This window comes from Cannabis sativa, chromosome 1 (assembly GCF_029168945.1).
Source record: "Cannabis sativa cultivar Pink pepper isolate KNU-18-1 chromosome 1, ASM2916894v1, whole genome shotgun sequence".
Classification (NCBI taxonomy): Eukaryota; Viridiplantae; Streptophyta; class Magnoliopsida; order Rosales; family Cannabaceae; genus Cannabis; species Cannabis sativa.
Window position 1 is genome coordinate 23,840,334 of NC_083601.1, and position 13,079 is coordinate 23,853,412.

General features: G+C 33.7%; 2 protein-coding genes across 5 annotated transcripts; both read right to left on the reverse strand.

The window, feature by feature from the left end:
* Nucleotides 1-2,119: 2,119 nt before the first annotated feature.
* LOC115703609 (metal tolerance protein A1) lies at nt 2,120-4,729 on the reverse strand. 4 transcript variants are annotated; one of them, XM_030630848.2, is made up of 2 exons: nt 4,146-4,729; nt 2,120-3,488 (listed from the first exon to the last, which is right to left on the reverse strand). In XM_030630848.2, the coding sequence occupies exon 2, from the start codon at nt 3,486-3,488 to the stop codon at nt 2,304-2,306; it is 1,185 nt and encodes a 394-aa protein (XP_030486708.2). In that variant the 5' UTR covers nt 4,146-4,729; the 3' UTR covers nt 2,120-2,303. The 4 variants fall into 4 exon arrangements, with proteins under 4 accessions (XP_030486708.2, XP_060962198.1, XP_030486706.2 ...); XM_061106215.1 differs by having other exon boundaries at nt 2,120-3,563; XM_030630846.2 differs by having other exon boundaries at nt 2,120-3,495; nt 4,146-4,728.
* A 6,850-nt stretch (nt 4,730-11,579) lies between these two features.
* On the reverse strand, nt 11,580-12,773 carry LOC115708238 (NDR1/HIN1-like protein 12). The gene has a single exon (XM_030636456.2). It carries the CDS (start codon nt 12,459-12,461, stop codon nt 11,769-11,771), a length of 693 nt encoding a protein of 230 aa, XP_030492316.2. The 5' UTR covers nt 12,462-12,773; the 3' UTR covers nt 11,580-11,768.
* Between the last annotated feature and the right edge of the window lie 306 nt (nt 12,774-13,079).

Sequence of the window (13,079 nt, forward strand, 5' to 3'; positions counted from 1 at the left end):
ATATTTTTTACATATTGAAAAAACAGAGTGTAAACAACTCGTAATAAACTATACAACAACATAGAAATTAATAATTTTATTTTATCAAATATTTTAAAGTTGAATATAAATTATTACAAAAACAACATAAAAAAAACTTAATTAATAACAATATGAAAATAACTTTTTATTTTTTTTTAAAAAAAATTGTGATTTATGTTTAGTTATTTTTAAACTTTTTTCAATTATTCGTTAAATAATAACAAAATGTATACAATATTAATAAATATGAGAATGGACCTTCATACTAGCTACATATCTATTGAATCCATATGAGGAATGATGACCACTGGTTTCTACGTTATATTATGGATAGAAATAGGTGACAGTAGAGTCTATATATGTTAGTGTTAAGTGGGGTCATTTAGAGGTAGTGGGCAACGTGTATATGCGGATTGTTTAGTCCGTCCGTATTTTTTTTAAAAAAAGTTTTGTATTTTCTTTTTTGTTTAATTTATCTTAATAAAATAAAAATGTAAAATTTGGACCTAAAATGCCTATTATAGAAAAAGTTTTATAATGCACCAACATCCCTATATTTTTTGGCATTTGACATCCTCGCAACGTTGAGATTGTTCCTTCCTAACCATTGGATCATGTAGACCTAGAGGTCGAATATTGGCCGTTGATCAGTTAGAAACCATTTTCTTCACTGGTCTTGTGAATGAGGTTGTTGGCTCCATTCACCAACATCCCTGATCCCCTGCAAACCAACCATATCTATATAAGGAATGGTCAGATTCTATTGCAAAGTTATGAATGGCAGTGGCATTTTGTGTAGTTATCATAATCAGAGCCAACAGTTCAGTAATACTCATAACTCACTGATGCAACTCATTGGGTCTCAAAGATGTTGAAATTCTTGGTGTAGATATCTCTGAGGCCCAATGAGTTGCATCAGTGTGTATTACTGAACTGTTGGCTCTGATTATGATGACTATACACAAAATGCCACTGCCATTAATAGCTTTGGCATCGAATCTGATCATTCCTCACCACCTTTGGAGGGTGATTTAGCAATATCACACAATCCACAAGCGATTTCCTCACAAATTTTAGTACTTCCTCTTCAACATTTATAGTACTAATTCCAATTCATATCAGTTGACATGAGAAATCTTGTTATTTCTCCAACATGCAAAGAGAGAAACATTTGTACTATAACATGAACAAACTAAATTTTGGGGCCAAATAGGTTTATTATGCAAGAGTTAAATGAGTTAGCACCCTACTTGGAAAGTAGCAATGCCTTAATTCACTGGTTACAACTCACCAAGTAAGAAGATCATGTTTCAAACAGAACCTAAAACTTTGAGATGATCATCCAAAAAGGCTAAACTAACAAAACAATAACACAGGAAATTGGAGAATATATTGGTTACTTTATAGTACTGCTTGTAATAGAACTATGAATAAAGCTAAAGCAAAGTCTCCAATACAAAAAACAACATAAGTTAATTGATGAGGCAAAGTAATTAAAGTCACAATATTATTAACTACATTACTATGAGAGAATAAAATGAGCATAATGAAACAAACAATTAAAGAGAGTCACTAATTGGGAACCAAGCATACTTTGGGTACTAGTTATTTTATGCATACTAATTTGAATTATCTAGAAGAGTATGAATTACTGGATTTTGTTTTACTTGTATGTTTTTATATTGAATCATAGGCAGAGAATCAGATGCCCCATATGATTAAACCATTGACATGCTTATATATAAAAAATTTCATATTAATTGGTATGACATACGATAGAGACATGACATGGTGGTATGGAATCCATGACTGAATCTCTGCCAACTGTTCTGAGCTTTTCACAGACCTGTAGATGTCTCCATACCATACCAACAAAAAGAATTCCCAATAATTCCACCTTCAGAAAATTCCTCTTGTTGGGTGTACGAACAATAGTCTCAAGTATAAGAATGAGTTTACAAAGTATTGAGCTCCTTACCCCACCTTGAAGACCCTTAATTTAGCCAAAACTGTTTAATCTTTTGTTCTTTGTCATATTTAGTACCAAAAAAGAAAGTTGTTAGTGGGGAAAAACACTTGTAAACATAGTTCAGGCATCTGTGAAGAGCTATAGATCAAAGCTGTGTCTATAGATTCATATCAAAGTACAGTACACTCAATATGCAAATCTTTACAGAAACAGTACCAGCAATCTACTGACCAAAAATAATACGTACATTACAACTTCACACACCTTTCTAGTCACATCTTCACATTTCTTATCTTCCCCTTTAAAAAACCAACTAGCGCTCAATTTGAATGGTGACATGAGTGATGTTATACTCCCTTTTAAAATATTCTACTACATTACTCAGCACCATGTCTGCATTTGCTTCTGGTCTGATCTTGACATGGCAAGCCAGAAGGATTTTTCCCACTGTTATGGCCCATATATGTAGCTCATGGATGGCCACAACATCCTCCATCTCCAATAGCCCTTTTTCAAGTTTAGTAGCATCAATTTCTCTTGGTGTGCTCTCCATCAGGACTTCGAGTATGTTTCGCAGCATCCTGAATGTTGTCCCCAAAACAATGACCGAAAATATGAGTGTGCAAATCAAATCAACTATCACCCATTGGGGCTTATACCATATAATTCCACCACCAATCATTACTCCTATACTTTGGATGGAATCCCCAAGTACATGGAGATATGCTCCTTGTACATTTATGTTCCTCTGCTTCTTTTGATGACCACCTTCGGGTTTATCCAATAGCGACTCAGCAGGATCTTCAGAATCATGATTGTGTGGATGATCTTTATGATCATGATCATGATCATGTTTTGAGTGCTCCTCATGTTTATGTTCATGTTCATGAGTATGAGAATGGCCAAAACCATGATCATGCTCACCATGTCCATGCCCATGATCATGTCCCAACAATACAGCCATGACTATGTTAACTAATAGGCCAAATGCAGCCACAACAAACATAAGAAAACCATCTACTTCACCAGTCTTATGAACAATCCTAACAATGGCTTCATACACCAGTATACCTGCAAGCAGCCATATGAGCTGGATGGAAATGAGTGCACCAAGAATTTCAACCCTGAAAAACCCATAAGACTGGCGGGGATTGGCGTTCCAGCTAGAAGCCCACAGAGAAAATAAGGAGATGGCAAAAGCAGCAACATCTGAGAGCAAATGAGCTGCATCAGTCAATATAGCTAAACTGTTTGCTTTGATGCCACCAACAACTTCCACACTCATGAACACTAGACAAAGTGCCACTGCTATTAGGAGCTTTCGCATTGCTGCTGATCGTTCTTTAGCATCTTTCGAGTTTGATCCAACATCAGATAATCCACAGGAAACTTCCCCACAAATTTTAGTACTCCCTCCTCCTCTGCTACCCTCCTCTCCATAAGAAATATCACCTCTGATCTCAATAATCTGCCCATGTGGATGATTTTGTACTTCCATCTGAAGACTTCAAGGACAACACCACAGAATATTAGTGTGTTGCTAAGATGGACAAGATTCTTTAAAACCAGGAACCTTGAAACAAAGTTGTGTCAATGAGTGGTGTCATAGTCATATGACTCGTATTTTTCATAAGAAAGAAACTTATATGATGATATTTTTCATGGATAGTTTTGTTATTATAGAAGAGAAGATGATCAAATTCAAACCATTTGCCAATTCATTTTCTATCATTTACAGGTTGTTCAAATATATGCTTTTTTAAAAATTTCCATAGTCAGATTGTAGTACAAACCGACCTTGAGGATTAAGTTAAACAACATAGCCCTGCTCTAGCAACGAATGGCCCATTAAAAAGGGATATAAGAAATATAAGCTTATTCATTTAATTGATCACATTTCAACACCATTACACGGAATCATATATAAATATCTCAAGGGCTACGGAAAATCAGACATCCATATCTATCATACAGAGTAGTCAGAAAGAATAATTAAGCAATGAAATGGTACAAAGGAAACAAACCAAAGAATATGCAGTTACGAGGATAAACAAGAACCCCACATAGGATATTCACAATGGTATTTTGATAATCGCAAAAAGCTTCATTTAAAAAAAAAAAATAGAAAAAGTAAATAAAAGTGTGGTGATCTTACCAATATTTGCTATTAAGTCGGTGATTGAAATTGAAATCTTTGCAACTGTTGAATTGAATCGGATAAAAGAGGGTCTTTATTGTGAGAGGGTGACACTCTCATCAGTACATAATGTTTTGGATCTTGGAAGATTTATAAGCCAAATCCTAAACTTGGTCAAATATGCCAGGCCAGCTGCACATGAGTTTGGGCATTTATTTTTATTCTTAGTTTAATGTCTCAAAACTATTTTATGAGTAAATCTCAAGTGAATTGTTAAATTAAGAGTTTGAATGTTTGATGGAGTCGTTGGAACTGGGAAGTGACAAACATGATGGACAATAAGGTTGTCCTCTCCGATCTTTGCATCAATCATTACATATAACAACTTCATAAGTTTGATAAATATCATTCATGTAATACATATATATATATATTATATATCATCATATTAATCATTATATATATTTTTTTGGCTTCACTCGCCATATAATGCACTTTGTTTATTTCTTTTTCATTTTCTTTGTCATGGAAGGGAACGATGTCAGCTGTAGTTCTCCTGGCCCATACATTTTTTTTTTTTCATTATTTCCAGTAAGAATTCATAATTTATATAAAAGAAAACTAATTATTTTCAGTAAATATGATTGTTATTGTTATTTATCTTCTTAGTTTTGTGGCATACGTTTAACATCTGTACTAAGGTATGAATATGATAGTACAATATGTACTAACATAATCATGTATGTTGCGAGTCACTTTTCAACTGCATACAGTTCCAACTAACTAGGACAAAAAAACAAAAAAATGTACATAATAATATCATTTGCATTTAAAGAAAATGTCATCACTTCAATAATAATAATAATAATATCATCATCAATCTATTATTCAATATACATATATATCATCATCACACAGCAAGAAAAATATATATATATATATCATCATCAATCTAAATTTCAACCCATTGTTTGCACCAATAATTAAAAAGAAGTGAGTCGCACCAATAATAAATGCATGATTATGTTAGTACAGATTGTATCTTGGTCGATGACTCTGTACTAAACCTACTTTATTTTTATAATTAATAATTGACGAGAAATATTAATAATTGTGTAGTTTTAAGGGTGTTTATCTGATCAAATTAATTTGTATTATTTTGCTTATAGTGCATTATTCGATTTGCATTAAGTGCCAATTTCATAATTTGGATCCAATCAATTACACATAGTAACTCAAAATCTAATCCACTCCCTAAAAATGCAAATTGGATCAATTATTTTGAATTTGTTACTTTTTAATATTAAATAATTTAACATTTATTAATTTTTTCACATGACTAACAACAAAATAAAATAAATTATTATTTGTTCAAACAAAGAAAAAATAAATTATTGTTGTTTTATGTCTTTAACAAATTAAAATAAATAAAACAAATAAAAGTAAATTCAAAGCAAGAAGAAAAAAAATTGTACGTTTAAAAAAATGTTTAAGTAGATGGCAAAGAAACGGTCTTCAAGCTCCTGAGCGGTTCTGAATTCTTCCTCACCCATTCTTCCATCTAATGTTTGTCAATTTTGACGGCTTGCTTCACTTCATCCGCCACAATTTCAGCAATGGCCTCCTTTACATTGTCTAGATCGGTTCTCACATTGTCTGAGATAACATCATTTTGTAGACTCAATTAATTGATATATTTAATAAATCAATTAAAATTCGAAAATAGGTCTTATTTGAGAATTTTTACTAAATTTGGGCAATTTTGAGAAGAAAAGAGAAATAAGAGTTTATTTGTTAATTGGTTGTTATTGAATCAGATAGCTTACTCTTTATTCAAGCTATTCGTAGTGATTAAGTGATGAGTTCCAATTTTAGTTTAATTATTCATCATTATCGCATTTTACTTTCTTCTATGTTTAATGTTAGATTATCTTTTGTAAGACGATCAACAGATCGAGCTGCACATTTTATTGCTAGGAATTCTTGATAGTACTCTTATCGTAGCATTTTCTAGCATAATGTTCCTGATGAACTTAGTACTATTTTGTACTTGGAATGCTATACTTCATGAAGTTGATATTTCAAGATAAAAAAAATTAAAATTGATATTTAAATAATTAGATGAGATAATTCGTAAAATAGGAAGGGAAATTTAATTTTATATACATACATTAATTGAAATAAAGTAGCAAAAATATAACTCTATAACGTTTAAGTGGAATTCGACCTTATAGTGAATTTAAGCCCAAGTTTTCTATTTTAAGCCCATCTCATCTAAACCTAGCCCTAAGTGATGGCTATATAAAGGAAGTGATGAGAGAGAGTTTGGTAATGTTATTCTAACCTAATTATTCTAGATCTGACAAGAAAGCTCTCTTCTTCTTCTTCTCTTTCTGCTATTTTTGAAAATCACTATGTCTATTTCTCTTTCAAAATGTGTTCAAAGGTGAGTTGAGTATCAGTCCACACTATTCAAGGTGATACTCAGACCTTTGTGGAAGACTATGAAGAACTGTCATTTTTCGGGTTAAGGAAAGAGAATCCAAGTTTAGTACTTGTTGTTACTCTACAACAGAGTACTGAATGGAAAGAGACATTATATTCTGTTGCAATCAATACAAGGTTTCTTATACTTTACATGTTTATTTATTGTTTTAGGATTATTCGTATTTAGGATGATAGATTATAGTTGCATAATCAACATACATGATTAGTAAATTAAGATTCTTGTAAAATAAGTTTCAACAAGAAGCCTTAAAAAAAATATGCCTAATCAACAGATCACCATTTGTGCCAAACAACTTCAAGACCCCGCAAGAGCTATGGACCGGTAAACCCCCAAACTTAGATCACTTGAAAGTGTTCGGATGTACTGCATTTGTGCATGTAGTGCATGTTAGACAAGATATAAGTTGCAGCCTAGAGCTTTCAGATGAATGTTTCTAGGCTACCCTGAAAGGGTTAAGGGATATAGAGTGTGGTTCTTAAAACTTGGATTCAAGAAGTGCATTATTAGTAGAGATGTTATTTTCAAGTAAGATGAAATGGCCATGAAAACCAAAATCACTTCTAAAGACAGTGATCTTGTATCAAATGAGAATTTCTAGATTAAGTTGGAGTTGGTTGCTCCTACAGCACCAACTAATGTTGTTCCAGATGAAACTGAAGTAACAGAAGGAGAAGACAATGACGATCAGCAGGAACTAAGTAACTATCAATTAGAGAGAGAAAGAGAGGGGAGAGAGAGAGAAAAAAAAAAGATAGAGAAAAGGCCCTGATCGATTTAATTATGCTGAATTCATTGCATATGCATGATTGGAGAAGAGGTTAACAGTTGTTAGGTTATTTTTAGTATTAATTTTAGACTAAATTTAGTATATTTTTAATTAGTTTTAAATCGTGTTTGGAGCATTTTAACGCTTGTTATCTTTTATTTTTGCAGATTTAAAATAAAAGAAGATTAGAAAATATCAAAGGAATAAGATGGAAAAAAAAAAGATAAAAAAAAAATCTCACAAAAAAAGATGATATAAAAAATAGAGAAATTGTGCAATAAAATAAAGCTAAACTTCAAACTTGAATTCAACTATGTTCTGATTAGATTTTAAAAAAAATTAAAACATAAAAGTTCTAGATCTCTCTTTTATCTTTCCAGAATATCTTGAATCGTCTAATTTTGAGCAATGTCGAGAGAGTTATGGACAAAATACTATCAGTCGATGCAACAAAAAATTCACTGCCCCTTATAATCCTAAGGAGAATAGAATGGCTCATTGTGTTGTTGGGAAAAATCCTCAAGGTATAGCATCTGGATTTATCTTGCATATCAAACTCATTAGTAAAACATTAATAAAATTTAAAAATAAATAAATAAATAAATTAGTACTAAAAAGATAAAAATTTGAAACAACAAAATTAATACTAAAACTGAGAAGAAAAACCAACAGTTCAGAACCCACTAGCTTTCAAGAAGCTATGAAAAGTAAAGATGATGCATCATGGTTGCAGGCCATCAAGAAGAGATGCAGTCTCTTAAAAAGAACAGAACCTAGATTATTGTGAATAAACTAGAGTTCTACAAGTTTGTAGGATGTAAATGGCTTTTCAAGCACAAAGAAGGTTAAGGGAATGAACCTGCCAGAGTCAAAGCAAGGTTAGTTGCCAAGGGGTTCACTCAGAAGGAAGGCATCGATTACAATAAGATTTTCTCTCTAGTGGTCAAGCAAGCTTCAATCAGAGTCATGATGGCAAAGGCAGCAAGCATGGACCTAGAGATTGAATAGATGGATGTAAGGACAACTTTCTTACATAGCGAATTGGAAGAGGTATATGCAACATCCTGAAAGCTTTGGCAATGGGATCCCAGATTAGGTATGCCTACTCAAGAAGTCTCTTTACGCTCTTAAGCAAGCACCTAGGCAATGGAATTTGAGGTTTGACAACTATATGCATAATATTTGATACACTAAAAGCAAGTATGACTCATGTGTGTATTTCAATAATCGGCCTATTTGTTACTCTATGTTGATGATATACTGATCTTTAGCAAAGCAAGGTCAGAGATTGACAAGCTTATAAAAGGAAACTCAGTGATGAGTTTGAGATGAAAGATCTGGGCAAATTAGAAGACCTAAGCCTAACATGATAATACTTTCTCAAGCTGCCTACGTACAAAAAATATTGAATAAGTTTGGCATGGTCAAGTGAAAACCAATTGCAACACCTTTTGCTCAACACTTCAAGTTGTCTGCATCTTAGTCACCAAAAATAGATGCAGAAAGATCCAAGATGAGCAAGGTTCCCTATGCAAGTTATGTTGGGACCCTCATGTACTCTATGTTCTGTTCAAGACCTGACTTAGCTCATGTTATGGGTGTGGTCAGCAGGTACATTCCAGACCTTGGCCCTGAACATTAGAAAGCACTAAAATGGACAATGAGGTACCTGCAAGGTAGTCTGCACACTGAAATTATGTTCAGTTATAAAGAGAACTAGTTCAAGGAAGAAATAAACGTGGACCCAAATTTTGCGGCAAACCTAGACACTAGAAGGATCCTAACATGGTTTGTGTTCACTGCTCTTAGGGGCTGCATCAGCTGGAAATCTAACCTACAAAAGTAGTAGCCTTGTCATCAACAGAAGTTGAATACATGGTTGTTAAGCCATCAAAGAAGTTATATGGCTAAAGGGGTTAATAAAGGAATTAGGTTTTTAATTTGAGGATATCACAGTTTACTATGGCAATCAGAGTGTTTTGCATCTCATGAAAAAACCAATATTTCATGAGAGGTCAAAGCACATTGATATCAAGTAACACTTCATAAGGGACATTGTGTCATCTAAGCAGGTACAAGTGAAGAAAATAAGCACACATGATAACCCTGCTGATATTTAAGACTGTATAGAGACAAGTTTAGGCACTGCCTAAACTTGCTAAGCATTTAGGATAGTTAATGTCCTCAATCATTTCTGGAAGGATCAAGTGAGTCTAATTAGGTGGAATTGTTGAGATTAAACTCACTTAATCTGTCAAGTCAGTAGTTCTATCTTGACATTTATCAAACTGAAGAAAGCTGCAATTAGTTATAATAGTTAGCTTTGACACTAACTTAAAAAGAGCCCCACCAACACCTACAAATACACGTGTCTTAACTCTCTCATATCAACTCAAGGCTCATACTCCAGAATTCAGAGTCAAGTTTAGTTTGAGAGTCCAAAATCACAGTGAGTGTATATATGGAGAGATGTAATTGTAGTATCACTCTTGAAGTGATTTATCTCAATGTGAGATATTTTTTTTTTACAATTGTTCACTGTGTTGAGTTGTAATCTTGGACATATCTGATTGTGTACTACTGACCATTCTTAATCAATAAAGATTCATGATTCATTCATTCTCGAGCTAAGTTGATTCTTGCTTAATTGTGTGTTCTTGAATATCACTACATTTGTAACGACAGTGTTTTGAGGGTGATCTTTCACCACCTTCATAAACTTTAGAAATATTTGTTGCATAAGTATGCAATATTTAGAATTTGTATGATACAAACTCAATCTTGTGTTTCAAATATTACATTGTTCATATGTGAGTATAAATTTATCACACAAAACATGGAGAAAAGGGCGATATGCGCATAATTCAAAATATATAATATTTTCTTTTCTTTCAAAAGGTACTAAAACTGTAAGATGATGAGAGATTCTCATCTGCCAAATGCCTAATATAATTTGCATTGGAAAGCAAACCTTATGGCTAATTTTCAATAGCCTGCGTATTTGAGGTCCATCCCAGTAGAAAATTACAGGTCAAGAAGTATTCAAATAATCATGGAGTTTTGCCATTGTCAGAACTCAGAATACAGTAACCAAAGTTGAGACTGTCTCAAAGGAAACTGGATAAGCATCTTTATCCCTAAAATAATAAAGTAAGGGCTACCTATCATTTTCCTCTCTTGTAGCCCCCACCTTGCCTTTTTTATATGATATGTGATAATATAGAATATAAAAGCCTTAAATATTTCTGCCAAGCTCTCAAGTTATGGTATATTTATATGTTTTTTTAAGGAGACATTTAGGTGATCAACAAAGCTTAAAAGGCATATATATTTCTTTCAAGAGAGCATGAGCTGATTTCATAAAGATATGAATCCGATTCCTTCTAATTATGTCCACTGAACATTGGGAATATTGCATTGATTGTGAGAGGCATAGAGAGAGTGAGAATTAGATGCCCATAATCCCATTATTGAGATTCCCCCCTTCCCCCTTTAATTCTCTAATGCAAGAATTAAAACTTATAATTAAGTAGTTAACTAAATGATTAGGCTATTAATTAGGGGATTAATAATCATGAACTTTAAGAAAATTAAGCTACACAAATCATTTTCAAGTGTAGCATATTGAAAGTCAAAAAGATAGAAAAGAAGCACCAAGTGACACAGTGTACATTATTATTGAGTGTGATGGCTCTAAACTTGGTTCAGCACACCAAACCAATGCCAGATATTATCAGTGCCAACCCACCATTACATCCCATGTTCATTTGTTTATCTTCATGTCTAGAATCAAAACACTTGTTCCCCAATTTATCAACACCAAACCCATATTGATTAATTCTCACTATTATTACTAAAATCACTAACTTATTAACACCTAGTACAGAACCTCGCACAGTATATATTATCATTCTTTTGCAAATTTTACATGTTAGTTTGACAAAATATCTCTAATATAGCTTGTAAAATCATACTTGAAGGAAGTAATTTAACATGTAACACTTCATCTCATTATTAGCTTTCAAAAAGTAATTTTAATAGTAGTCTTATACAGTCTGCATGAAGAAAGCCACGTGTCTCAAAGCCAAAAAACCATGCTAGCATAAACAAATTAATTAAAAAAAAAAAACAAGAACCAAAAAGAAAAAAGAAGGAAAGGAAAGAAAAAAGAAAGAACTGAGCAAGAAACCTTAGTTGCATTTCGTAACAATCTATAAACATATGAAAATGTAAATCTCTATCAGTTAAACTTACACAGATAAAAAAAATAGCTTATTACTTAGTAATAATTAAAAGTAAATTAAGAAACAAAACAGAAAAGAAAATTATACAATTAATTGAGGAAATTAAAGAGAAGAAGTTTGGTTCAAATATCAACTTTACAGGCATTAGCAGTGAGAAGAGGAACTTGGCCCATAACACCTTTCTTGAAACCCACCAAAACATCACACTTAACATAAACCCCGTAATGAGCAGTCTTAATGGCCCCAGCTTTCCATCTAAGCCTCCCCAACAGAACCACCCTCAACCCCAAAACCCCATAACCCTCGTCCACCGCCAACCCATTCAACACCTCCACCGACACCGGAACCTCCTGTCCGCCGCCCAGCACCGGAGAAAGCGCCACCGTGCTCTTCCTCGCGTGGTAGAGCGGCGGCAGCGACACCTGCGGCGTTATCGCCTGGTTCCTGTACATGAGGAAGGCGGTCAGCCGGTCGTAGTAAATGGACACGCGCCTGTTGGGGTTGCGCGTGACGATTGTGAATTGCATGGTGGTGGTGACTAGCGGCGGCTGCTGCATCTGGGAAGAGGTGGTGGACGTTGTGTTGAGCTGGTAGATGGCGGCGCCGACTACTCTGAACTGGGGCTTGTAGGGGCGGTAGACGAGCCATAGAGTGAGCGCTGTGACGCCGGCTAGGAGGAGGAAGACGGAGATGCAGGAGCAGAGGGCCCTGCGGGGGTCGCTCGTGCTTGGGGTGCCTTTTTCGTGGGTCATTTTTTGTGTTTGTATTGGAGGTGGTGGTTGTTGTTGTTGTTCTGGTGCATGCTCTTCTGCCATGGTTGAAGATATTTGAGTGTATATATATATGTGTGTGTTTGTGTAAATCTACAGTAAAAGTTTGTGTACGTATGAAAAAGAAAAAGGAGGTGGTTAGTCTTAGTGGTGGTGGTAGTGGAAGTGGGCGAGTGTGTATTTTACGAGAGAAGAAGTTGAGGAAATAAGAAGGAGAAGAATCCAAATGGAACCAAAAAGCAGTGGAAAATAGAAGAAAGGTGAAGTGTTGGGTTTTACTTTATTGGTAAACTAGTATAAAATAGTGTACTCTTCTCTCTCACTCAAAAGCTCTTTTATAATTTAGTTGTAAAATTATACATGAATTAATGATGATAGAACTTGTACTTAAAATGAATAGTTCTTAATTTTCTAAATTAGTATTGTTTGGTTTTAATAATTCTTTGTTCAAGTATTTGTTTGTGTAGAGAAAGATAATCGTTCAATTTGTCATGTATGAAAAAAGCCTATTTAGCTCTCGTCCTCGATGTAACAGTTCATTGGTACTATAACGGTAGTAGTGGTGGTATACTTACTGTATTTATTTATTTATTTATTTATTCTCAATTTATTGCCAAACAAATTTGCTTTGGGGTTAAGTATTCTTGAAATACTTTTTAAACT